This window comes from Hesperophylax consimilis, chromosome 27, assembly GCF_061612785.1.
Source record: "Hesperophylax consimilis isolate HC1 chromosome 27, BYU_Hcon_1.0, whole genome shotgun sequence".
NCBI lineage: Eukaryota > Metazoa > Arthropoda > Insecta > Trichoptera > Limnephilidae > Hesperophylax > Hesperophylax consimilis.
In genome coordinates, this window is record NC_142862.1 from 27,632,571 (window position 1) to 27,660,533 (window position 27,963).

The 27,963-nt window shown below is 33.9% G+C and overlaps 1 protein-coding gene across 1 annotated transcript; it reads right to left on the minus strand.

Annotated features, from left to right (window-relative positions):
• Positions 1-1,127: 1,127 nt before the first annotated feature.
• Positions 1,128-27,808, minus strand: Mgat1 (alpha-1,3-mannosyl-glycoprotein 2-beta-N-acetylglucosaminyltransferase). The gene is made up of 9 exons (XM_089648427.1): positions 27,149-27,808; positions 19,317-19,444; positions 15,171-15,384; positions 12,774-12,852; positions 10,350-10,499; positions 10,101-10,191; positions 9,032-9,136; positions 8,459-8,638; positions 1,128-7,027 (listed from the first exon to the last, which is right to left on the minus strand). Exons 1-9 carry the CDS (start codon positions 27,438-27,440, stop codon positions 6,914-6,916), a joined length of 1,353 nt encoding a protein of 450 aa, XP_089504553.1. The 5' UTR covers positions 27,441-27,808; the 3' UTR covers positions 1,128-6,913.
• Positions 27,809-27,963: the final 155 nt, after the last annotated feature.

Below are 27,963 nucleotides of genomic sequence, written 5' to 3' on the forward strand. Positions count from 1 at the left end.
TTTTATGAAACTAGGTATATATTTTTTTAAAACCCCATAAATTCTTTGAATTTTCAAGGATTTCGATAAATCAAAATATGATATTGGTTTAGAATCACGCGGAGGAGGATCCCGAAGTCCAGGCGTTTCGAAAAAATGAGAATTTTCGGTAGAAAAATTGGTTGCGGGAGGTACATTTGAAAATGAGTAATTTCCGGTGTTACTCTCCATTTCTTGGTCACGATCCGAAGAATTACTGGAAATTTGCATCCTGCGGTTGGGAAACACAGGTATGACATCACTCTCATCAGAGCTACTCTTACTCGAACTTGAATTAGAGGAGTGGAAATCGTCGCTCCCGCTGTCAGACATTTCAGAGGACGCCCTCGACGTTATATTTTTTCAATAAACTAAAATAAAAAATAAAAATAAATGAATCTGAAATTTAAACGGTTTACTACGATCTTACAACTATTAAGATAATATTAGAATAATATTTCCCAACGCCGCAGCACCACACCCGACGTACGCGCGAATCAGAACACGACTGACGCAATCGACGGAAATCGACGATCGGCAATCTTCGTTAAAACACGAATCGACGAAAGTTGACGATTGGCAATCAAACTGTTAAATTTAAGCAAAGAATGGACAGAGTTTTGGATCAAGCAATACGCCCACGTGGCATTTTCTTTATTCTATGGTTACATCATAAATAATTATCAATTTATTTTTAAACAAACATTCCCGGGTTATAAATAACCTGACAAAACGTATTTTTATTTTCACCACTTAAAGTAAATTGTTGCAGTAATTTTTTTTAACCTCAAAACAAAAAAATTATTCATAAAGAAACAGTTTTGGAGAGAGAATATATATACATTGGGCATGTCGATTTATAAATCAATTGGACCTTCACCCAAATAAAACACTTGCATAAAACAAAAACAAATTAAAGTGTAAATAAACAAAACAATAATCTAACCATCCGTAGAGAATGGTATCACTCGAAATGGGCTTTTGCGTTACAAAAATAACACAACATAAAATAATAAAAGCATTAAAAAAACACACGCACACACATAATGTAGAAAGAAAACAATATTGAATTAAAAATTAAAAAATGACTTTTATTTTGTAAATTGTATAACCTTGGAGCAGATAATACAAAGACGTTTGAGCTATAATACCGATTTGAAAGATGAATGAAGTTGCCAAATTGAATACAACCTTTTAACTCCTAGGCAACGTTCCCTCTAAGGTGTGCAGGTGTGCGGCCGCACATCTGTTAAAAATTGTCCGCACACATATTTGCATCTTCCGCACAAATCTCAAAATCAAAAATCTGTGGCACCAGATTGTTATTTCGCGCAAGTATACACAAAAATGCAAAACAGACCGAATGCTGTAAAATGAGATCCCTTAGGCTGTGTGTGTGGTAAAACCATGTATGATCGTGTGAGGAATGTGGAGATAGAACGAATGGTGAAAGAAGTCGGGGACACCTGAGAAAGACATGGCACCATCAAGTTAATCAGATACTTGAGTCGGGCCATGTCGAGAGTCAGAATTATAGAAGAGTATGTATGAGACGATGTATGAATGTGAATGAGACCGAGTTGTTTGGCGGTCCGTCCTCTCTGCCTACCCCTGCGAGGAAACGGCATGATGGTTAGTTACACAAAAATAATTTATATTTTATGATAGGTTCTCAGGGTTCCCACCATGTTACGTATGTTGAACAAACCTTTATGAATGATCTCTTGTTTGAAGGTTTTTGTGTTATTTTCATTGTTTTGCTTGTGTAGAAGTTAAAACAAAGGTAGGCACTATTTTTACTGTGACTATTTCATTGTTGCATACTAATGTAATAACGCATATCCTTCCGCGGCGATACATAATTTAAAAGAAAATCGTCAGCCTTTAGTTTGTTAGCCTTCCCCGCAACCCTTAAGGGCTGGTAAAGAATCGACATAAACCGGAATAAATAAATCAAATATTATTTAAGTTAAATAGAATAAAAGAATCACCAATTATTAAACATATTGATAGGTGGGTCAAATCTCAGCACTGCAAAGAATGGGAGAGGGCACCTGGAATGAGACAATCCAAAGTACTCATAAAAGGACCAGACCCTAGACGAACCAAGAAACTACTCGATATGGACAGAAACTCGTTGAGGGAACTGGTAGGACTACTAACGGGACACTGCCATCTCAAGAGACACATGCAGATATTGGGAGTGGAAAACACCAATAGATGTAGGAAATGTGAAGAGGATGAAGAGACACCAATTCACCTATGGTGCCAATGTCCTGCCCTGGTGGGAACTAGACTCAGATACCTGGGGAGACATACAGTAGAACCAGAAGACATAGCCACATACCCAATGACAACCCTGGTGAACTTTATTAAAGGGACTGGGTTGTTGTTAAAGGATTGAGGTAAAATGGGAGATGGCACAATGGGCCTATGGCCTAAGTGCTCACAGGAACTACGTGTAAACGTCTCCGCCCTTTTTTTTTAAAAAACAATTAATTATTGAATTTCGGATGAATGAACATTTTCATGTAAGAAAATAGTTTTATTTAATAACCTACGTATTTAAAACATGTAATTTATTATTCTGTGGTAAATTAACTTGATTACTTATGTGCGTATTTGCGCACTAGCTTCCTTTAATATCTTTCATAGATAAGTTGATGGGCTGCACACACAATGAACAAAATTAGAGGGAATGTAAATGTTTCATATATTTCAGCGGATGTAAGGATATTTGAGCCTACTTCTAGCACACCGACACGCCCACAACACACTTCAGTTGTCCTTCCATTTAACCTGTTGTAAGCAGACATCACAGAAGTCGCTTTGCAAGAGACTGTGCCCCCTGCAAACACGATTCAATTAAAAAATTCCGCGTACAGGGGCACCCAGCATCGAGCATGGGTGCCGAACATCAAAACGTGACGCATATAAAGAATTAAGGAATGTTTCCTTTATGAAAATAAGAGAAATTATTTTTACAAACAAAAAAAACTTTAATAATTATTATAACATACCAACTTATTTCTTAAAAATATATAAATTCATTGGAAGAAATTAAAGATTAAAAATAAAATAATAAACTAAAAAATTTTCAATATGAAAAGTTCTTGTACACATATACTGTATGTTACATTCATATAAATACACAGCGTTTAGAAATTCATAGACAAAACTGAAGATAAGTGTAAAAAATTGGTTGGTATAATGTTTTACTATACACCAAAAAAGTAATTTAGTGATTTACTTCTGACTATGAATTTCTGAAAACCATGAAAAGGTGGTTTAGTTCAGTTTAGATACTAATATAAGTAGTGGATATATTGAATCTTTCAGAAAGTTCATTCTGGAATGAAATAAACATTATTTAAAAACTACTTATAGTACACACAGACAATATTATTATTGTCAATCAATTACCAATTATCAATAAATCAAGCGATGTTACTTTTTTTTGAAACACTGCTTTTTTTATATCTGCCGACCGGTTTCGGAACAACCGTTTCTTCCTCAGGGCAAAATATACTAACATTACAAAACAGTGGGTGAAGTGAACATAATGTATTAGGAAGTGTTGAAGTGGGGGTGGGGACATGACTAGGGATTAGTGAAGAGTGGGGGGAGATGGAACGGACGGTGTGAAAGGGAACACGTTGAAATTTTTTATTTAAAAAGTATGATGATTTGCAAAAAATGAAGGGATAAATATTTCTCACATCTTATCTATCTCTGAATAGCATAAGATAAAGTCGCTATCCACTGTCTGTTTGTGCGCTTAGTTCTTCTAAACTACGAAACGGATTTTGATAGTGTTTTCACTAACATTTAGAGAATTTCTTCTGGAAGGTTTACATATATAATACATGCATATTATTTTTATAGAAAGTAGAAAAAAGTCAATGTTTTATAATCAAGTCGTGACAATATGTTTTTGGTTCACCGTCCGTTCTATCTCTTCCCCACTCTCCATAATCCCTATCACGCCTCCACCCCCCTTCAACACTTAGTAATATATTATGTTCACCACTGTTTTGTAATGTTAAATTGTTATATTTTGCCCTGAGGAAGGAACGGTTGTTCCGAAACCGGTAGACCTATGTAAAACAGTGGTTAAAAAAAAGTAACATTGTTCAATTTATTTACAATGGATAACCACCAAGTTATAGCTACATTCAAAATTAATTAAATTATCACTTGAACATTTGAAGGAATTTGCTAAAGTATTGGGAAAAAGCAAGTCTATTGTCTCAAAGTAAACCCTTATAAAATTAATAATAACAACGCATTTAAATATTTTTTTAGCTAAACATAAAACGATTAGAAGTTCTTTACAACAATTTTTTTCATAATATAGAATCACAAATTCTTTTTGATTACATAATATTTAGGTGGATAACGTTTGATGACCATCAAATCAGAGAATAGCGCCATTTTTATTATTTGAAATTCCCTGTTTCTCGGCCCGCTTCAGCCATTGATCAAATTGTGTCAAGCATAACTGTCATGTTGTTTTCCTTGACAGGGGCCCGAGTATCGGGGACGTTATAATGTAAAAAATTTTAAATGGCACTGGACGTCGATTCGATGGTCATCAAAGTGAAAGAGTTTGAAATAACTCAAGCTAAATAAAGAAATTTCATGAACTGCAGTCAGTTAGTTACATTATGTACCAATAAATTTATTTACAATTAATAATAATCAACTTACAAATTCTTAGAGCATTAGTAGTGTTGTTTTTAAGTTTATTTTACATTAGAGCCATGCTAGGAAAATGCAATAATAAATTAAGTATAGGTTTTCCGTCAGATATTCGCAGACTTGCAAAAAGCAAATGAAAAAAAAATTAAGTGCAAACTACATTGAAAATAAATTCGTCAATTTCAGTGAAGTAAGGAAAAATTGAGCCTACTTTGAACAAACGGATATCCACACAACACTTTTCTATCGGTTTATACCTTCAGTGCTTACTTCAAAAAGATTGTTTTTAACCCATTGGCTGCTATGCATGAATTATCCATCGCTCAAATGTTACGCATATTTAAGCGAGCCCATTATTATAAGACAGTGTTAAGGTTATATTAAATCAGTATACAATATTGTTTAAATGGTTAAGGGGAAAATGATCATAAACAAAATGATCGTAATCAAATGATCGTAATCGAATGATCGTAATCAAATGATCATAATCAAATGATGTAATCAAATGATCGTAAGCAAAATGATGGAAGGCAAATAATAAGAAAACGTTAATTTACGAACATTTAGTCAAATGCGCTTACGATCCTTTGCATGCGATCTTTAGATTACGATCAAAACTTCAATTACCTTTTTAAATTAGGCTTTAGGTAGGTAGGTACCTAACAATAAAAAAAAAAAAAAAAATGGACTTAGCAAAGAATATTTGTCATGATTTTGTGAAAACGATAATAATTCTGTTATCATTAATTAAGTGACTTCTAAATGATAAATTTAACCTAAACCACTCGAGTGAAATAGAATCAGTGCAAGCGAGATAGAATGCTTGCAGATATTATATAAAGGTACGAATGCTTGTCTCATCCTCTGCTCAAATCTACCTTCATTTCAATACTTTACATATATCGATACAAATATATTATTCACGGTAAGTAGTTATCAATAAGCGATTTTTATGATTGAACCATATGGATACGGCAGCACTCGAGTGAATAAAATATATATGGATTTGTTGGCGATAAGAAATTTACATGTTAATATTAAGGGGCATGATTTTTGGAATGAGCATGGCGAATCTCTATCGCTAGAGACTTTTTTTTTAAATACGCTATTGCTCGAATTGTTAAGTAATAAATCTGATGAAAACTGGATAAGGAAGATAGATATTATCGAACCTAAATGATACTTAAAAAAAAATAATAATAATCACTCGAACTATACTAAGTATGTATGTATATATCTACAAATATATATTTTTAAAAGGATTAATTTTGGTCTTAAAATTAACTTAACCAATTAATCCTGTTATGTAGTTACTGTAGGGAATTCACTAATTTAAAACAATAACGCATGACTAATTTGTATAGACAAGAGTGGAAAGATGTTTGAAAATACATATTATATTTTATCTAACCAATTTTTTTTCAGCGTTTTGTTTTATTGGCACCGCTGTCATCGACATATATTGCAATTTTGCAACTAAACTGCCACGTCAAAAATCGGGTGTTTTAAATTAAGTACTACATTTGGTAGTATGTACCCTTATAGGTTATCCAGAGTTGACTCAAACACAGTACATACACACATGCATTGCTTGTATACAGCCAAACGTTGTTATTCAGAAAAAAACTTTTCAAATACATGTTCAAAATGTAACAAATTAATTTCGCTAAAAACAATAAGCAGGCGTAAGGAAGACAAGGTTGTTACTCTGAGGTTTTTTGCAAGAACATCACTAACTGTATATGCACCAACACAGACAATCCTCAGTATGTGTTGTTTGTGTCAACTCTAATTGCGTGATCTATAAGAGTTTTTACTACAGATAGCAGAAACAAGGGAGATGGGTCATAAACCGCGTGCGTAATGTGTGTCGCAATATCCTTCATCCATACTGCTGCAATTCGTGCACCTGTGCACAGCGGTGCCACGCCTTTGTTTTTACCCACACAAAATCGCATATTGTTGCATAGTGTGTGCAGTTTGGCCGTAGCTCGGCGACAGTCGGCACGCGTCCATGACATATCTCCCTCTGTTTCCACCGTCTATGGTTTTTACAGTTTCACTGTATTGAAATATGTGATTAAATAAATTGTTTATTATAATACATTGTCGTGTGGGTCGTTTCGATAACGAATTAGACCATGTGAACTGTTTGTTTAGCACGTGTGTCTATTTTGAGTGGGAGCTTGTAATATTAGCTCCAGGCGGGGTCGTATTTCTCAAAGGGGGGCTCGGGCGCGATATACGTCCTGCGGCCTCGGAAGAAACAGGTGACAACCCCCTTGTAAGCCGTCCTGCCGACTCCACTCTGCAACAGAAAAAAGAACAGTCAATTCCATTCAATTTTAGTCATAATATTATCTAATCCTTCAGGCCAATTGGTTCACTTTTGGGAACAAATCACATGTCTCATAGAAATCGTTGTATCTCCCTTGCTGTCTGTCATGGTGAAAAATATGATCTAAACGGTGTTAGAAAGAGAAAACACCACGCTTTGTAGTCAAATCAAAAAAAGTAACCACAGAAGAATTAAAATGTGCACCTTTATTAAACCAAAGGTTCTGAAACCAATATGAATAAAAAAAATTATGAAACTTTGTGTTTTTATTAATTATTTTTATATGAAATTACAAAAGAGTAATAAAATATGTGTGTTTTTATATCAGTAATTTTAGTTACAAAAAACGTAAGGTGAGCCATTTTTTTAATAATAAATTTTTATTTATAATAATAAAATTTGAAAGCGTATTTATCACCTTTCAAAAGCAGTTTTTATTTTCGGATAAATTCAGAAATATTCATTAAATTAAATTTATTTTGGATTTTATTGCAAAGCGGAAATACCCTATGTCAAAATATGTTTGAGGCCTCTGAGGAGTTAACAAAATTAACTAATTTCTTTGTGAAATTGTAAAATCACAGAAAAAATTGTGTATGATCAACTTTTCAACTTATTTAAAAATGATATGTTGAATCGACCATAGAACAGATCACCGATTATGTTCCTAACTCTATGGAGAGTGGAAGCAGGTTGATTTCATTTACACCGATTTATTCTAGACCGGACGGTGGCTGAGTTAACAACGCGTTTGGGTCCCACCCAGGCGTAGTGTGTTCAATTCCTCTGCTGGCTAAGTCCTCCATCATAACACAAGCAATATTTTCCACTTAATGTGGTGGTAGTAGGAGATTTTCAAATATTGTCAAGTTTTTCCTAACCTGAGAATGTTGTCTTTCTTAAAAAAAATTTAAATAAATTCTAAAGTTTTCGATAGGGCGAATACTACTAGGATAGGATAGGACTATACTCTAAATAAACCCTGGAAGATTGGCGTCAGTAGAAATCTTCTAAGATGGTTCTAATCTTGCATTAAAACTAAACATCAGACTGTTTAAAGGATTACATGTCACATACTATAGCCATTTCCTCAGGGAAAGGGGTACCTCAAGGCTCCCAGCTGGGGCCTCAATTATTTATTTTGTATATAAATGACATTAAACATGTTATCAGTCATTCTGCTGATGATATGAAATTTAAAAAAATATATTAACTCTAACAATAAAACAATATTAAAGAATAGTGCTTAATAATTATATCAACATAGACATATGTAATGTTTTAACCTTTACATGGAAAAGACTATCGCCCGGGGTGCTCTAAAGACATAACTAAAGAAATATTTAGGCATAAATGTTCTGTTTGTGTCTCAAAGAAAATAAATAAATAAGTATAACTCACCCTGAAGTCGTCCATGAGTCCGAGCGCCTTGGCGGTGCGCTTGTAGTCCTCCTTGGTGGTGTAAGCCACTCGCACAGCGGGCGCCGGCGTCTCGTTCAGCACGGTCGCCGCACGCAACTCGCGCAGCTCCATCGGTGGCGCCGTGTACACTGCCGCGCCGAACTGCGGGTCGTACTTGTCCTGCAACCCATATTGGAATGATGATTGGTTATCAGCAATAAGTCTTGTTTATTATAGCGCATTTGCGAGATTTTTGGCATTGCATATACACTGCATAAATGGTACAATTATAACGTCTTAGGCTATATTTCCTGTAATTGTTATAAATAAATGTACAAATTATATATAAATAAATGGGTTTTCTTCAAGAAAGTGTTGAAAAACATTAAGGGAACTACAATCTTTTAAATGGTTTTAAATGACAACACCAAGATGGTTCAAAGGAAAATAATGTTACTTTAAAAAAGAACTATGATCCAAGTGACTTTTTTTCACATCAACATCAAAAGGTGTTCAGAAATTACACAATGGCAAGATATTGGAAGGAGTAAATCTGTGATTTGCGTTGTTTACCTTAAGAAGATGTGTCAAGTCCATCTCAGTGAAAGCCACCGACTGCTGGCTGAGTTCTATGAGCTTCAGATGCTTGTCAAAGAACAGCCCGTTGCTCACCCCCACCTGGAAATAATCAAATAACAATTAATATTGTGTGATTAACAGTGAAATCTCAATCGATTGTTTCTCGAATAACAATTTTCCAGCAAGTATTGTTTATTTCATCCAGTGCTGAATTAACTTCTTTGTATCGTTTTACCGCTTTAATCTAAAAGCACATTGTTTTTTATACTATTTTACTTGATCGATTGCTGCTGGCAGCCGCTACTGTCATTAGTTGTCGTTAGACATTCAAACACCGCGGTTTGGCATGCGATTATCTTTTTAAATTCTAGTTTTTCTGCATTTTAACCTTTATAAATGAACTGTCTGATGAAAAAAGTGCATACTCTTCAAGAAAGATAAAATTTTTTCGAAGAATTGGACAAAAATTTTACTGAAAAACGCATTGATTTTGAATTTAAATACACTTATTTACATGTGAAATATATATCTTCTTAAAAATATAAAACATTTAAGTATGACTGAAGCTTTTTTCTATATTTTTTGCATTCATAGTTTATTTCGGCAACCGGGCAATTCAGGACAGTGGCAATTCTACACCCTCTTGAAAAGTGATAATAAAAAGGTTAGTTTTACAGGCCTATTTTCCATCACTTTTAATGACTTTATATCACTTTGTGTTGAGTTGTCAGTATCCTGAGTAGCCATGGAACCGTTTATTTTAATAGGACCCTTAAAAAACGATAGATAAACGTTTTACTATACATGATTGACAAGAGAGAATACTTTATAAAATGTATTTATGCATATTACAGCTGAGTGTAATTCCAGTGGGAAGAAGTCCAGGGTAAGTTGGGAGAAACAATTCTGGAGGCTGTGCGGGCAGAGACTGGGTCTTCTGTGGACGGGGACACGTGGAGGCTCTGTATCGAAGCGATGGCTCCCTGACCCCAAAAGACAATTGGAAGAAGTTGATGCTGATGTCATTACCGCATTAGAATAGTAGTTGTGAAGAGGAACTAACCTTTCCAAATGTCTTAGTCCTGGGCAGCTCGGGGCGGATGCAGGCACGATCCAACCTCTGCTCTGGTTTCCTGATCCAATCATCCCAATATCTGCATACAAATTGTATTCATTAATATTACATATTAATAAAGAAGACAGATAGTTGTAAATAAATTAACCAGACATCCGGGAGGCATGGCTGACTGAATTTGGATTGCTTGTATTGAGGGCCGTTGAATACAGAAAGGTGCGGCGCAGTTAAACTTACGAGGAAGGCCACTTTATCTGCAGCTCCTCCCACAGAGCCTTGGTCAGCATCCAGCCCAGCCCCGGGAAGAAGTCGGAGCGGTGCAGCAGCGAGGAGGCGTTGGGGTCCACCAAACCAGGTTTCCCATTGTCGTTCCAAGCCGACACGCACCTGCAACAACAATTATTATTGTTAACATAAAATCGTGGTTCGAAAATACAGAAAGATGTTTAACCTTATTTTGGGAGATGGGTATGGGTACCACCGCCTCTGGAACCATTCATCAGATAACCAACACCTCTGCCATAATGGACCACTACGTTTGGTGACTTAACAGGGGTGCCTGGGTTCATGGGGTGAGGTGGGCCGGATCGGGAGAGGGAGACCCTTTGATCACTCCAGCTCGACTCTCTCGCACCGCAGTGGTAGGTATGGATTCACACGTCCCTTCTGGACACCCTGATCCTCAGATCCTACCCACTCATTATACCTTTTTCCTTCCCAGAACTACCTCTCCTTCTTTTCCTTAATAAGACTTCCAAAGACGACGTAGGCCCTGAGAATTATTTTCCTCAGAGTCTCCTTTGTGGAACTAAGGTAAAAAAAAGCAAGGTTGTATAATGTCGGCGTGGTTATTCTATTTGTGGGCTTGGGTGCAAATATGATCAATCTGCTAGTATGTTGCCTGTTGTGTGCTGATGATTTGGGGCTGATTTTCTAACAGTGTGGAAGTCTCTCGTGTCTAGAATGAAGAATGAGTCAATGATGAATATAAGTAAGTCTAAAGTCACGATGAAAGGGAGAGGACGAAAACAGTGTGCATTATAGTTGTAAAAGTCGAATACTTGAAGCAGTCGGATGAGTTTATGTTTTTGGGAAGCATGTTTACGAGAGAAGGGAAGGCTGACAGAGATAATGAAAGAAGGGTAAAGGCAGGAAACTTCATTAATGGAGGACTAAACGCGGTTGGCACAAATAAAAAATTGTTCAAAGCAAAGCTAGCAGTCCATAATGGAGTGTTGATACCAGCCCTGATGTATGGCAGAGAGACACGAAACTGGCAGAGGAAACTAGACTGCGGGGAAATGCCGATAGAGACGGTTTACACGTAGTTCTCGTGAGTACTTAGGCCATAGGCCCATGCTATCTCCCATTTATATACCTCAACCCTCTAACAACAACCCAGTCCCTTTAATAAAGTTCACCAGTTGTCATTGGGTATGTGGCTATGTCTTCTGGTTCTACTGTATGTCTCCCCAGGTATCTGAGCCTAGTTCCCAGCAGGGCAGGACATTGGCACCACAGGTGAATTGGAGTCTCTTCATCCTCTTCACATTTCCTACATCTATTGGTGTTTTCCACTCCCAATATCTGCATGTGTCTCCTGAGATGGCAGTGTCCCGTTAGTAGTCCTACCAGTTCCCTCAGTGAGTTTCTGTCCATATCGAGTAGTTTCTTGATTCGTCTAGGGTCTGGTACTTTTATGAGTAATGCCGATAGTTAGTCACTTAATAAAATCGTTAACCATTTAAATACTACGTGTCCGGCAGAAAACTGCAATAATTTCCAGAGATACATGGCTACATGATAGTACAAGTAACAAAGGTAATGCTTATAATTTATTGTCCATTTTGATAGGCAAAATACCTACATTGATAATAATTGGACCAATTTTTGCTGTGCCATTTTTTAGGGCAAAAAAAACTCCTCAAGGGCATTCAGAATGAATAAAAATAAAATAGAAACACAATTTAGAGAAATTTAATACAAACGTAATATAATAGCGCGATTTAATTATCCACTTATAACTATCAAATTGCAAATACAGACTATAAAAAAATGTAATATAATATTTCACTTTATGATGTCATTGTCCCCTCACAGGAAAAAAATCCCATTTAAAATTGAAAGAATCTAATTTATCAAAATTTTTATGTGAATACAGCACAGGAGTCCCAGCTCGCTCATGTTGTTACAAATATGCTGTTTTGCCATTACAACACAGTTGCCGTGCGGGAGTCTGTACTGTTACAGCGTATTGGCCTCAGCTATCTCCACCATGTCCGCGTCGCGTGTTCGCCCAGCTAATGGCAATATGCTGTATTTCCAAAAGGCTGTTTTGAGATAAACGACTTTAAACTTTTTTTTGACATTTTGTTATTTTCCTCGCAAACTAATAGTAGTAACATTTTTTAAATTGGTGGACAAGTTAGATTAATTCTTCATTTAAAATGTTGTTAAAAACAATACAAATATATCGTGATAAATTTGTATTGTTGGCGAAATATCCGAAGCCATGGGTATTTCGCGAGGCTGAGGGGAAGGAGATGGGTAAAAGGAAGGTTAGGAAGTACCAAGCTATTGACATCTGACCACAATTTCTTTCACCAGTGCAATACTGAGAGTATTTACAACTCCGAAGATATAACATATTGTGGAACTTACCAGAGAGTGGGATCTTTGTGGAGGAGCGGATATGTTCCCAGGAAATATTCAAAGAAGTCCGGGGCTATGTCCAAATCATCTGAAAATAAATAACAAATGGTAAATCGTGAGAAATAAATCATTTCTCAATGGTAGGTAATCTGGAATGCTCGAATCAGTCATTGACACATGCAGCGATGAATTTTTTTAATGAATGTTTATTGATAATTTTAATTAAAATGCCGCAATTTTATACTGTGCCATTGTGCTTTTCGAGAACGTCTGGACATTCTTATTTTCAAGCACATGATTTAAGAATAATCACAGATTTGACAGAATTCAGTAATAAGAAATATAGAAATTCTAAGATATTTTTATGGTTGTAGTCATTGACATCAAATTAATAGACGAACCAATCAGGGAAAGGGAAACAAACCAAATTGCGCAGAGCGCGGGAGGTGCCTGTTCCGCCAGAGCTCCAGACGCGCAATCTGTCCCTTGAAGAGTCAGGCGTGACTGTCCCACATTCAGTGATTTGTCAATAAAAGATAAATGATCGCCATTCAGTACTCAAAAATAAAATCTGCTTACGAATTACTAGTCCTTTTTACAATGGCGCGCAAAATTCTGGCTGTGATAAAAACTTAGGACGGGTTGTTTCGGAGAATTTGAACAATTCTTCAAATTTCAAAGTCATTTTTCAAGTTCTGTTATTATTTCAGTTGTGTCAAGTAACTAGCCTATAATGATATAATCAGAGATGTGCAAAATGGGTACCCAAAACCATTTGAAATGCAAAATGGAAATGGGTCAAAACTTTTCCATTTGAAAATGCAAAATGGTTTTTAGAAAAGCATTTCAAATGCAAAATGCAAAATACCTATTTTCAAAATGCATTGAAAATGCAAAATGGTTTCTCAGGTCAAACAATTGAAATAATTATAGAATTTTTAAACAATCTTGTCATTTAATAATGGAAATCAATGTAGAACCAACATATCACATGATGGTAAATCCAAAAACACCATGACTACATATTATGAAACCACAAAAAATTTGCGCGGGACTAATGTTGCCAACGTAAAAACATAGAAACTGTCGTAAATAAACCAATCACGAAACTGCTATCTAACATTTAATATTACAGCGTCATGGCCCTATGTTCAGTATTTGAATCAGTATTTTTTGTAATGGTATCACTCAATTGCCAGGGCTCCTAACAGGGAGCAACTTGACAAATTTAAATTATCTCTCATAGCGAGGTTGAGGACCGACTGATATTTGGGGCTTAAGAAAAAAAGATTAGTGGAGATAGTAGGAAGAATGTTGCAAAAAAGCATTTAAAATGGAAAATGCATTGAGAAAAGCATTTAAAATGCAAAATGCAAAATGGTTTTTAGAAAAGCATTTAAAATGCAAAATGGAAATTACGCATTTTGCATTTCCATTTGAAATGGATTTATTTGAAATAAAGCACATCTCTGGATATAATATAGAATATAGAACTAGAATAGGAAATTCACAGAACTAGCAAATAAACGTTGAAATTTGATGAATTTTTCAAATTCTATGAAACAACCCATCCTTAACTGCATATCCCAAATCGGGTAAACAAAAGTTAGGGCTTGTTTCTAAAATTTAATATTTTTTTACACTATTTAGTCAGACATTTTAACGTCATTCACACATTTAACACATTTTTACCGTCATTCTGCCAGGCAATTTGTTTAAGAACAAACATTCAAACCTTTGCTTTACTTTACTTTTTCGCACATGGTTATTATCTGGTTATTTAAATGCGCTCTTCAGTGATCAATGTACGACTGATGTCGTAGTTTATTTAAAGCATTCTCGAACCCTCCTGGTGCCAAAAATATGGTCACGTGATTTTCCTCCAGCTCATCGAAATTATACCCAGATTTCATGTTAGAGCAAGTCTATTAATTTGATTATCTATGGTATTAAGCTAAAAAACGTATCCTTTGCAATGAATCTAAATAAAAATAGTCATATTTTGTGTTTTATGTAGTAATACTTGTAATACTAGTAATATGTTTGTGATTACTCTATGTTCGCTTCACTCAAATGTAATTTGTTAACCTCAATACAAGCTTAGTCCTTGTGAGGTTGATTTTTATGAGAAAAAACGTGATTTATGTATGGTGAGATGCAATAAATAAATAAATAGTAATATGACATAAACAATACACAAGAAGTCCGTGGCAAGGTCGATGACGTTTCCACTTTGGCTTTGCACTTTTTCACAGATAAAATAAATATATTTGCTAGTGACGAAACGACAAACTATATTTACAATGCATATTTTTTGTCCTGAAGCCAAAACCGTTTCAAGTATATGTATTTAGATGTTGTGAAATGGGCACAAAGTTGTAAAGAATGAAGTTGACAAATTCCCACCTTCCACAATGATGGCGGCATCGTACGTTTCGGTGTTGAAGGTGTAATCCAGCGCAAACTTGTAGTGGCGCGCGATGTGGAAGTAGCCGCGGAACTTCTTCTCCTTGGGCGGCACCGGGATGTCCGACAGGTCAGGCTGCTGAATCAGCGTCACTCCCGAATCGGGGCTCACGTACGACAGGATCACGTCCCGCGTCTGCTCGTGATTGCAGTCCTGGAATATCAAATATAAAAGCAATCAAAAAATATATATGTATGTTGATACCGAGTCACAAATAATAATAATAATGATTTATTGTCTTCTTTTCATTGGTAATATATTTCATTTATAGATATAATGATATCCTCACTGGGATCTCCCGTGCTGAGGATGTCATTTACATATTATAATTTAATTATAAGAAAGTTAATATTACAACAAAGTAACATATGAATTTAATTACAAACATATATCATGTAGTATATTTTTTTTTTTAAATAATTTTAAAATAAGTAAGATAGTGTTTTTTTGTATAGTTCAGTTTAGTAGATTCGGTTTTAGTCTGTGTTTGATATCAGTATATTTTCTATTGCAGATCTCTCTATGTTAAGTATCCAGCTTTTTATTTGAGATTTAAATGTTATAATGTTGAGGTTTTTGAGTGAGAGTGGTATTTTATTGTAGAGTTTAATACTATGATATAAGAAGCTTTTTTGCCCAAAAGTTGTATAAGTAGTTATTTGTTGGATAAGTTTTTGACCATGAGATCTAGTGTTTCTATTGTACATGTTTATTGTTATTTCTTGGGTTTTGTACTTATGAATGTAAATGAGTATAGTTTTAGAATATAGTTGTTTAATTGACATGATGTTAAGATTGTTGAAGATTTCGTCAGTGCTAGTTCTTACAGGAACTTTCAGTATAATTTTCATTATGGCTTTTTGAGTTTTAATTAGTGGATTTAGTTTATTTTTATTTGCACTGCCCCATCCGATAATACCGTATTCTAACAGTGATTGGCAGAGAGCCATGTAGATTTTGATTAAGTCTTTTTTAATTAGCACATTCCTGATAGTTTTGAAAAAATAACTTAGTTTTTTAATTTTATTATTTAAATAGCTAATGTCATTGGTCCATTTTAAATTTAAATCAATTTTTAGACCTAGATACGTTATATGGTCAACGTTTTCTAATGAGGGACAATTACAATGCTCATTTAAGTGATGGGGGCTATGAATTTTCAAGTTAAGGTTTTCTTCAGAGTTTTTTGTATTTTTTATTTTGAAAGTGATGAATTTGGTTTTATTAGCATTATTTTATTAGCAATGCTGCCAATCATCTGGTGCAAGTGAGACTATGGCATCCCCAATTGGGGTATGCTGTGAGGCTGAAGATAGTGGGGAGTATTGGGGAGGGGAAGGAGAGAAAGTATCACTAAAGCCACATTCCAATTATGAATGGCGGCCTTAAACCAGGGCAATACTGAGATTATCTTTCACTCTGGAACGTGTCATAAATATACTTATGTAAAACTTTAAATGAATCAATTGTGAAATAACATGGACGCCCGAGGAAGACATGGCACAACCAAGTGAATCAGATACTTGAGTCGGGCCATGTCAAGAGGTGGAATAACAGAAGAGTATGAATGAGAAGATTTATAAATGTGGATGAAGCAAGGAGTGTGTGCCAAGATCGAGTTGTTTGGCGGTCATTGGTAAATTAATTTGCACACGCCGGGATTTGAACCCGCAACTTATGGATTTCTAATGGAGAGCCTTACCCCTCCTCCCCCGTTTTATTAATAATTTTAAAAGATTTTTAATTTACTGTCCTGTATAAAAAATATCATAATAAATTATTTATAAAAGACTTACATTTATGTATTATGGAATCATTTTTATGGGCCATTGTTTGAAGGCCATGATATTGTTTTCCTGATAAAAATCCAATAATTCATTTAACTTAGTTTTAAATTAAAATGACAGAAATGTTTTCTGTGCAACTCTGATAAAAAACATGATTGCAAAATCGATAAATTAAAATTAACAGGTAAAATATTTATAACTTGCGGACCATGCAATGCTTCGCGATTGCTAATGTCTTTCTCGGGCGTCTCCGAATTCTTCCACTGTTCACTACTGTTTACCATAACGTTACTGTTAAGAAACTACATTACATCGAATTCCACTCCGTATCTCATTCCGATGCAAAGATATTGCATTAAGTATTCCTCAGGCGTCCCCGACTTATTCTATTCAAACCACTTTCTAAACACTCCTGGCATTAATAAGAACAAACCTTTTAAATTTTCAGCGATATCGATCGACTAATTGTCAAGTTTTCCGAGCACAAAGATACGCATGATCAATTTTTATATGTATGTGTATTAAGAAGATTTGAAACTTTAAAAGAAAAAGATTACAGGAAAATACACAAATGATGAATATTTGCGGCAGGTGTATGATTTTGTGTATTTGGGAAGTATGTTTTTTTGTTTTAATTTGGTACAATATATTTAACATTTCAAAGTTTTCCAGTAATGTAGGCCTCACTGGGTGGCTTGCCCGTGCTGAGGCCTTCATTTTATAATATGAAAATAGTGATTTGAATACATTTAAAGAAAAAATAATACATTTAAAATATAATCTTGTGTGTTTATATTGGTTTTGTGTGTTACGTGTGGGTTTTATTTTTATTTTATGCTATGACATTTTGGTAATATTGTCTTTTTTGTTCTTTAATCCATTTTGTAATTTTGTGTGTGAATTTATTTTTACTTTCCTCAATTTTAATTTCAAGTTTTACACTGTTGAAAGCTTTTATAGCATGGTATTGGTAGTTTCTTTGTCCAAAGCTTGAATTTACTGTCGGAGTTTTTATGTTTTCTTTGTACGCTTGTCTAACTGGTCTCTAGTGTTATTTTGTGTATGTTGAAATTTTTTTTTTTTGTCAAAAATGTAGTTTAGTAGTGTTTTAACGTATAATTGGCGTATATCTAGTACATCACAGCTGTTGAATATTTGGTCTGTATCAGTCAGTCTATGTTTTTTTAGTATTACCTTTAAGATCGTTTTCTGTGCGGTTTCTAGGTAATTGATAGCCGAGTTTGTTGCTCCTCCCCAAGCAATAATTGCATATTCTATTATTGATTGGCAGAGTGCAAAATATATTGTTTTCAATTGTTTTATTTTATATATGTTTCTTATGTTTAGGAAAATGTGTATTGTTTTGAGAAGTTTATTTGTGATTTGTTTGATGTGAGGTATCCATCTAAGGTTATGGTCAATTACGATTCCCAGATATTTTATTTGTTCTGTTTTTTCTAGAGGAGGGCAACGCAGATGTTGGTGTTTAAACATTCGTGTATTTTTATTGTTTTTTGGCTGTCCCGTGCTATTTATACTGTATGTTGTGAATTTTGTCTTTGATATGTTTAGTGTAAGTATGTTTGAGTCTAGCCATGTTTTCATTTGCGAGATTCCCAAATTCGCTATGTTATATACATTATTCCAATCCTAAGATTTGAAAAGTAAAACTATGTCGTCAGCATATCTAACTATTTTACCATCTATTTTCATGCTGCAAAGTTCATTTATATAAATAGTAAAAAGAAATTTAAAAAAATTAAATTAGAAATTAAAGTTTACGAGAGATGGAAAGGCTGAAAGATATTGGAAGAATGGTAAATATAGGTAGATCCATTAATTAACTGAATGCGGTAGGCGCTAACAAAAAACTGTCCAAAGAAGCCAAGCCAAGTATCTACTCTGATGTATGGCAGTAGACTGAATGCTGTGGAAATGAGATCCCTGAGGCATATGTATAGTAAAACCATGTGTGATCGTGTGGGAAATGTGAAAAACATTTTGTGCGACGGTCTTGTATTTTGACAAAACGGACCCCCAATGAAAGTAATGACCTAGACAATAAATAAATAAAATTTAAAAAGTATCGAAGAGACTCGTGTTGCAGGAGGGAGGAAATACAGAGGCTGGAAAATTGTTCCATAGCGGAGCTGTTGAACTCTAGAATGAGCTATGATAACAACCCGTTCTCATGAGACAAATTGGTTATAACCTTCTTGTATCTGCATCATGTGCAGTTAAATCAGCAACCTCTGATTATATACTTATTACCCGACTAAACGTTTGTCTGTTTCTCACCTGGCTGACTATGATGGGGAACAGCTCCTTGTCGGGACGGTATTTGATGAGCTGGTCGAGGCACCTCCGGACGGTGACGCGATTGCAGGCTAGCACCAGCACGGGGATGGCAAACTTGGCTGCTTGGCCTGGAATAATCAATTACCACGTTAATATAAAAGAAGGAAGAACGTTTTTGGGGACTGCTGCCTTGACTGATTTTAATTTAACATTCTTTACCACTAAGTCACTCTTTCACGGCGAGTCCTTTCTCCTTTTCCTTGCAACGTATTTCCTCCTTCGTGCAGTGGTCATTCGTACTCATTCGATTACGTACATAATTACACAATTTACACACCATGTATCTAAATAAATTTCAACACAAATGTGTCATTCATTACCAGTACAAATCGAAATCATTGATATGATTAACTATTTTTATCCAATGAATGGTCCTGCTTATTAGTCATACAACTCCAAAAATCACCCATTACATAAAATTAGATTAACCGGTCAGCAACGTAAGCAGATATACACGATAAAATAACGATAGCAGTCAAGTACAATAAGCGTGTTTACACGTCAACGCGTGTGTTTCCACAAAAATCGTCATAACTCCGTTATTCTTCTAGTGACATCCCTAAAACAAAAAGTAGAATATTCGTATTGAATGAAGCTTCACATCTCTATTCAAAGTTATCCATAGAAACCCGTAAAAAGACCTACTCAGTGGAAGCAAATTTTACCCGCCAAATCGTAAAACGACGCCAAGAAAGCCGTTTGACGTGCCGACCCGCCTCGCAAGTTTAATTATTTTTTTTAAAATATATTTTGTATGAAATGGTCAAAAAGTGAAGTGACAGAATTGTTTATTGTACATTTGTACGATGAAATAAGTGTTTTTTTTTTACATTATCCGTGATTTTAGTATCGTTTTTACATAAAACATTACAGGTGAGTCATTTTTACAATTTTTTCATGTTTCCATTCTAAATTTAAATATTTACAAATGTTAATATTTATTTATGATACAACAATTTGAAAGCCTATTTTGTAACCTTTCTAAAACAGTTTTTACTATTCGGCTCCGTTCAGTAATGTTTCATTTATAGAGCTTTGATTGTGAGGCGGTAATAACACAACGTTTTCGTGAAATTGACATTTCGGTAAAGACATCTTAGCTTCAAGTTCGCGAAAAGTCGGAGGGGTTAAAACAAATCAGCTCAGACCTCCACTGTGTAAGGCTCGATTTTGACATTTTTTATTTATCTTTTAAACTTATCTTGTTCTGAAACCTTGCATTTTTATTACAATAATATAAACATGTAAGCTATGAAACCAATCTCACTTTTAAAGTTTGTTATATAAAATTAAACACACAAAACTGAAGCCAGAGAGATATGTGTTTATTAAATAAATGGCGGGACTTTTTTTATGGATTCCCAAATGCTCCCAACCGTCTGGAGCCAGTGAGACTATCTCATCCCCAATTGGGGTGTAAGCAGCCTGGAGAGGAAGGAGATGGGGTAGAGGAAGGTGGGGAAGTACCTGGTTACCAAACACAAGCCAGTTCAACCAACATTTCAATTCTGAATGGTGGTTTCAGGGCTATGCTGAAAGAATCTGTATTTTTATTTATTTTATTTTATTTTATTTAGGAAACAAACAGTCATTTATATATTTGACATAAACAGCAATTGTTTACAATATTATTTATTTATTTTATTTTATTTATTAATCTTAAGTTAGCTCACATCTTCGTGTGTGCTAATAGTTTTATAAACATATAAACATGTACATTGTTTGGCAAACATAATCTTTCTTTAAATATTTCAATAAAGTCACAAAAAAAGAAACATTAATAATTGAGATAGACATATTTTCTTAATTCATTTTTGAACTTATTAATATTTTCTATCACAGCAATTTCCTTCGGGATTTTGTTATAGAGTTGAACGGCCTGGTACATCAGAGATTTTTGGGTGCTTGTTTTTTTTCTTGTTGGCAATCTAATTTGCTTAGAATTTCTCGTTCCGTGTCCGTGTATCTCGTTATTGTAATTTATTTTTCTTTTCAGTTCCTTAGACATCATCCCTAAGTTAATTTTATGTATAAAAATAAGTACATTCAAATACACAGTTTGCTTCACCGTCAAAATATTCAGCTCCTTTAACATGTCTCTTATCCGTGTGTATATGTTGCGCTTAAGTATTATTCGCATTGCTTTATTTTGCAGTATTTGCATTTTTTTCATTTTCTCTTTATTGCAGAGAAAAAGAATACTTGAACAGTAATTAAAGTGTGGTGATATAATTGTATTGTATATTATCTGGCATGTTTCTTTATTTACTTTGTTTCTGATTCTACCAAGAAATGATATTTTTTTTGCAATTTTTTTAATTGTATAGTCTGCATTTTTTGAGAAGTTCAATTTTGAGTCTATAAAAACACCTAGATATTTAATTTCTTCCACTTTTGTTATGATTTCTCCATTTATAGAAACCTTTGGTTCCTCATGTGTATTTGTTCTGCCTATATGCATGTATTTTGTCTTATTTACATTTAGTTTTAATTTATTTAGTTTGAGCCATTTTGACAATGTTTCTAAGTCACTATTTATCTTTTTGATTGCTTTCTCATAATTATCTTCTGCAATATAAATTAGTGCGTTGTCTGCAAACAGTCTTATTTTGCAATGTTTTAATATTTTTACCATATCATTTATGTAGAGTATAAACAATATCGGACCCAATACAGATCCTTGCGGTACACCCAGCTTATTTTCAATCGGATTTGATATATTGTTTCTTATCTTTGTTGTTTGTTGTCTGTTGCTTAAGTAGTTTTTAAACCATTCCAGTTCTTTCCCTTTTATTCTATATTTTTTTAATTTTTTAATAACTCTTTTTCTATCTATTGTTTCAAAAGCTCTCTGAAAATCTAAAAACACCGCAACAATATGCAAGTTTTTATCTATATCTTCCTTCCAATCATCAATTACTAAATTTAACGCTGTTTCACATGAATTATTGTTCCTAAATCCAGATTGTTTGTCACAAAGGATGCTATTATTTTACAAGTATTCTTCAAGTTGAGATTTAATTATGTATTCCATCACTTGCTCATATTTTGGTAACATATTTACAGGTCGAAAGTCTTCACATTTTTTTGTGTTCGAAATCTTTGGAATCGGTATCACCATAGACGTTCTCCATGATTCAGGAAACTTCCCTGTTTCTAACGATTCGTTTATTAAACTAAGAAACTCTTCTCCTATTACAGGTAATGCATGTTCTAATATTTGAATAGTGATCCCATCTTGGCTGGGCTTTGATTTGATTTTGGACAGTATTCTTTGGAGTTTCTGGCCGTCTATTTTCTTAAACTTTAATTCGCAAGTTTTTTCTTCAAAATTGAAAATTTCTTCTTCTTCTATGATTGGGATATTTTTGTTAATTTCTTCTATACTTGTCACAAAATATTTATTAAACTTATCAGCCATGTTGTTTTCGCCAGCCAATTCGGTTGGGAATATGATATCTTTTTCCACATCTTCACATTTATTTTTCATCATTGACTTAAGTGTTTTCCACATTTTCGTTGGATCTCCCCTTTCCCGTTGAATTTTGTTGATGAAATGTTCATTTTTTGTATCCTTTATAAGTTTTGAGTACTTGTTTCGAATTGTTTTAAATCTATTCCATTGTTCGTTATCCTTTGTAATTTTTGCTATTTTATAAGAAGTATCTCGTTCATATTGCATTTGTCTTAGTTTTTTGGAATACCATTTAATAATTGGTTTTAATTACTATACGTTGTTCAGGCATTATTTTATTTATTGCATCAGTCATATTGGTTATTATAGTTTCACCCTTTTTGTGAAAATCTAAGTTATTTACATCTTTCCAATCTTGAATCAATAATTCTTGAATCATTTTACTCTTATCGTATCTTTTCAGGTTTCTTCTTTTAATAACTTTTTTGATATTTTTGAAGTTTTTATTTTTTGCCATCACTATATTAATGATGCTATGATCTGTTATTTTAGGTGTATCTAATATTTTTACATTTAGTTCATAATCATTTGATAAAACAAGATCTATGAGTGTACAGGTTGATTGTGTTATCCTAGTGTATTCTTTGACCAACTGTTTCATTCCTGTAATGTTGATGATGCTTTTCATTTTCTTTGTATAAAAATCTGTTTCGCATTTCATGTTTATATTAAAGTCTCCAATAATTATATTGAGATCAGTTTCTTTTAAAAAATTTGAACACCAGTTTTAAAAATAATTTATAAAGTCACTTTTACTGGCATTTGGGGAGTGATAAATTACGCAGTATACTCCTAGTCTAAATCCTTTCTTAATTTTTATTGCTAAGATCCAGGTACAGTTTTTGTGATTTTCGTTAGAAATTGTTTCAAAATTTATATTATCTTTCAGTAACATTATTACTCCGCCTGTATGCCGACTATTCGAATCACATCTTATTACCTTATAGTTCGTAAATTTTATTTCAACTTCTTCTATTTCTTCTGTGACATGCGTTTCACTGAGCATGATCATTTGAGGTTTTCGTTCTTCGAGTAAAATTTGTAACTCTTCATGGTGTGCAGGCAAGCTTTGTATATTAAGGTACAAGATCTCTTCGGTTTCGAATTTGTTGTTCGAAAATATTTTTATGTTACTGTTTACCTTAGAGCAGGTCTTTAGTGACATAAAAAATCAATTTTCTTTTTTTCCGCTTCAACTTTTCTCACGTGCACTGAACATTCATCACTCCAAGCAAAATGGTCAGTTGGCAGTTGTAATTTTAATCGATCATTCATTTTTTTGCAGTTAATGCATTGGATGTCTCTTTGAGAGCTTTCGTTGTCGTTGTCGTTGTCATGTGTTCCGGAACATCGAGTGCATGCTTTTTCACTTCTGCAGTCTATATTAGACCAATAATGTACCATTAATTCTAGTCGTTGATTCAATATTTGCACCTATACAATATATTTATAAACGAAAAAGAAATATAAAGAATAAACATTATAAGGAATTACAAAATGTTATAAAAACAATTAAAGTCAGATAGTAGTAATACAGTTTTAGCATGATAATAATAAAAACAATAAAATAAACTAAGATGATAGGATTATTTCATAAAATAAAAAATTAAGTTATCAGTTTAGTAAGTTGCATTTTATATATTTTCAAGTTACACTTGAAAATGTCTACATCTCTAGAGGCATTGTGAGTTTTACAGATACGTCCTATTAAAGAGTTTTGAGCAATATTTGGCTTTACAGTGTGGTGTTCTAAAAAATTCGTTCGATCTGGTGTTGTGTTCGGGGCAACGAAATGCAATCTTTTTCTATCAGATATGATGATTCAACAAACTGTTTACGATTTTGTATAAGAATAGGGCATCAGAAATTTTTCTACATTTATATAAAGCGGTAGGGTCAAACCGATGATCGCTAAAGCGATACGATAGGTGTTTAATAAATTTGGAATGGATATTTTCAATACGATCAATGTATGTTTGATATTGAGGATTCCAAATGACTGAGGCAAACTCGAGTTGTGACCTTACATATGATATATATAGCAGAATTAGTGTGTGTGCTATAGTAAAAGGCTTTGGCTTTTTCTAAAATATGTTCAATATGGTCCTTAAATAACATTTTAGAATCTAGCAGTACTCCAAGATCGCTCATTGATTCTACTCGTTGTAGGGGTACATGGTTTAATTTGTAAGTATAATTAGTCGGCTGTTTTTTACGTGTAAATGTAATCACGTTACACTTTTCTGTATTTAGATAAAGTTGATTGATATCGCAATATTGTTTAATTTTGGAGTAAACATATTTCATCAGATGTCATTGGAATAAATAATAAGCCATATTTTAAACCCAGGTTGAGTACCATTTGACCTGTACATTTTTCGAAATTTTGATTTGAATCCTGGGTGCTGCTAGAATTCATAAGTTTGCGTCAGCCGTGCTGTGGGCTTGACTTCCCAAATCACATACAAGTGCGTCAGCCGTGGGTAAAAGTTATAAATCAGTTATTGAATTCTTACATACATTCACATAGTCTGATTAATTCATCAGTTTTAATATAAAGATTATGATAAATAACTGAAACCCAATAAAAAGAAAAAATATTAATATATTTCCATTTATAATATACAATTACTATAAAGGCTAACACAATTACAGAAGTACTTATTATAGGTGGAACGTATTCATGGTTATTTGTAAAAGATTAATTGTACTGATAAAACAGCAAATGGTTAAATATTATCTGATTGTAAATTACAACTAGTTGATGATTGGATTTCCTGTGCCATGGAAAAAACAATACCAGCATATTGTGCTGCAATTTTCCTGTTTTATAGAAATAATGTACCATGAATTATGTAATAATGAATTTATGGAAATGATTTTAAAAAAAGACAGATCTAAATTTACAAAAATAGAATTCCTTAGTAATTTGTCACTCGAAAATATTAGTACATAATACAATATGTTGAGAGCGGCATTTTAAAATGAAGAATGATTTAAAATAGGGGAAATTATGAAATCAGAGTACCTACGATTATATTAGCAAACCCTGATCCCAATCATAGGAAACACTTCCTTGCAAACAAAGTAGTGGACGCACGGAACAAACTTCCAAAAGACGTCATCCATTCTACTAATATTAACCAATTTAAAGTTTCATTGGAATCACTTTATTTTTTAATGTGACTACCGCACAATAAACCCAACTGCTCCCAACCGTCTTGGGCCAATGAGACTATGGCATCCCCAATTGGGGAATGCTGTGAGGCTGAAGGTAGTGGGCAGGGTAAGGAGATGGGGGAGAGGGAGGTGTGGGAGTACCTGGCCATTCACATCTAGTCACTAAACACAGCTAAAGCCATTTAAAGCAATGTTTCAATTCTGAATGGTCGTCTTACACAAGGGCAATACTGAGATCTTCCACGCTGGAACGTGCCGCAAGCGTAATAAATATTATTTTTTGACAAATCCAGTGCCATCTTTTGGACATAAAAACAACACGCGTGATTGTTTCTCTATCTGTACAGACAGACTGAGCCAAGGCAGCGCGTGGCAGGGTATAGTAATAAATATTTTTATAAATAAAATTTTCTACATAACGTAATAATTCTGGTTTACAATGGGTTATTTTGTATCTTATGATTTATAAATACTATTCTTATATTAGAAGCATTTGCTGGTGGATGGAATAGGATCTTGTGATTTATTTCATAGAATCTATGAAGATCGGTAAGAACGGGCTCTTCATGCGATAGTAACCCAAAGTTGAATCCACTTCAAATTTGGTTCCACGAAATAGACCATAGATATAAGACGAGAACCCAGCTATAAACTATGCATCAAGTAGATTCTATCTCACATCATAAATGTAATCTGTGTGGATTTTAATAATGTTTTGTCATTTTATTATCTTATGCATTGTCATAAATATATACAGAATGTATTGCTAACCTTTTGTGATAAAAACAGATAAAAATAAATAAATAATTATCAGTATAACCTGAGTCACATACCGCATTAATAAAGTAAAGAATTTTGACTCACTCTGTCTGAAAACTAAAGTTCACAAACTATTTAATTTCCTTATGCATATTCAACTGAATTATCAAATAACATAAACACAATCTTTTCAAATCCGGACAAATGATTAATTTGGTAACTACCTGCAGTATATTTTACAAGACGATTACTTTTATTCTCTATTTGAAATATGTAATTTAAAAAAAAAAAGTTTTCACTTTGGCAAGTCAAGTTACATCCCATGTTTTTTCAGAGGTGTATAAGATAGACATATTACCTTCATCTGCATTTTCTTTGCTGCTGATAGCCACTTCTTTGACTTCAGGCTTCTCGGATAATCTCTTTTTGATCTCCAGTAGCATGTCCTTGTTGCTCTCCAGTTCTGCATTTAACTCTCTTTCCAGCTTGAGTATTCTGTCTACAACTCCCTTCTCGACGACATCTTTGTAATCATCACCCTCTGTCCTCGCCCCCAGGGGACTATTGGTGAAAGAAACATAGGTAAAGGCCACCCATATCACTAAACACACCACACCGACCACCACAGTTTTTCTCACGTTCAACCTCATTTTAAATGTATTTTCTCACCATAATATAACCTTTTGACGACACTTAGTATTAGAAAACAATTAATTTAAACATAATTATCATTCTATTCCGACCGACGCGCGTTTGTTTCTCCATATTCGGCACATGAATGACTTCGCGACGTGACAATCAAGATAACTTTTGACAGGAACCATTTATAATCATAACCTAAAAGGTATTGACGAACCACTCATTTTACAACAAATAAACTTTACAATAAGGATACAGATAATGCTATCGAACGTAGATTTTATTTTATTTTAGCCGGTTCAACGAGTGGCCATATGGATTTTCTACTAGCAAATGACATCGGCCGTCACGTCAAAATATAAACATATATCGGCCATGTTGAATGTGTTGCCAGTTTATCATTTATATTTATGACGTTTCAATATGGATGCCCTTCGGTCAAAACCGAAATTCATTTTTAATTTTGTAGCGATTGGAATATCCAAAAACACCTGCGTTAAATCAAGCAATCTCCCAGAATAATATAATATTTAT

What these genes read in the sequence shown, in the direction of transcription:
- Mgat1 (XM_089648427.1), bottom strand. Translation starts at nt 27,440, where the DNA reads ATGAGGTTGAACGTGAGAAAAACTGTGGTGGTCGGTGTGGTGTGTTTA. An exon ending in TCCCCATCATAGTCAGCCAG is followed by an intron (nt 15,385 to 19,316) that starts GTGAGAAACAGA and finishes TTGATATTCCAG; the next exon opens with GACTGCAATCACGAGCAGAC. An exon ending in ACTTGACACATCTTCTTAAG is followed by an intron (nt 8,639 to 9,031) that starts GTAAACAACGCA and finishes TATGGGTTGCAG; the next exon opens with GACAAGTACGACCCGCAGTT.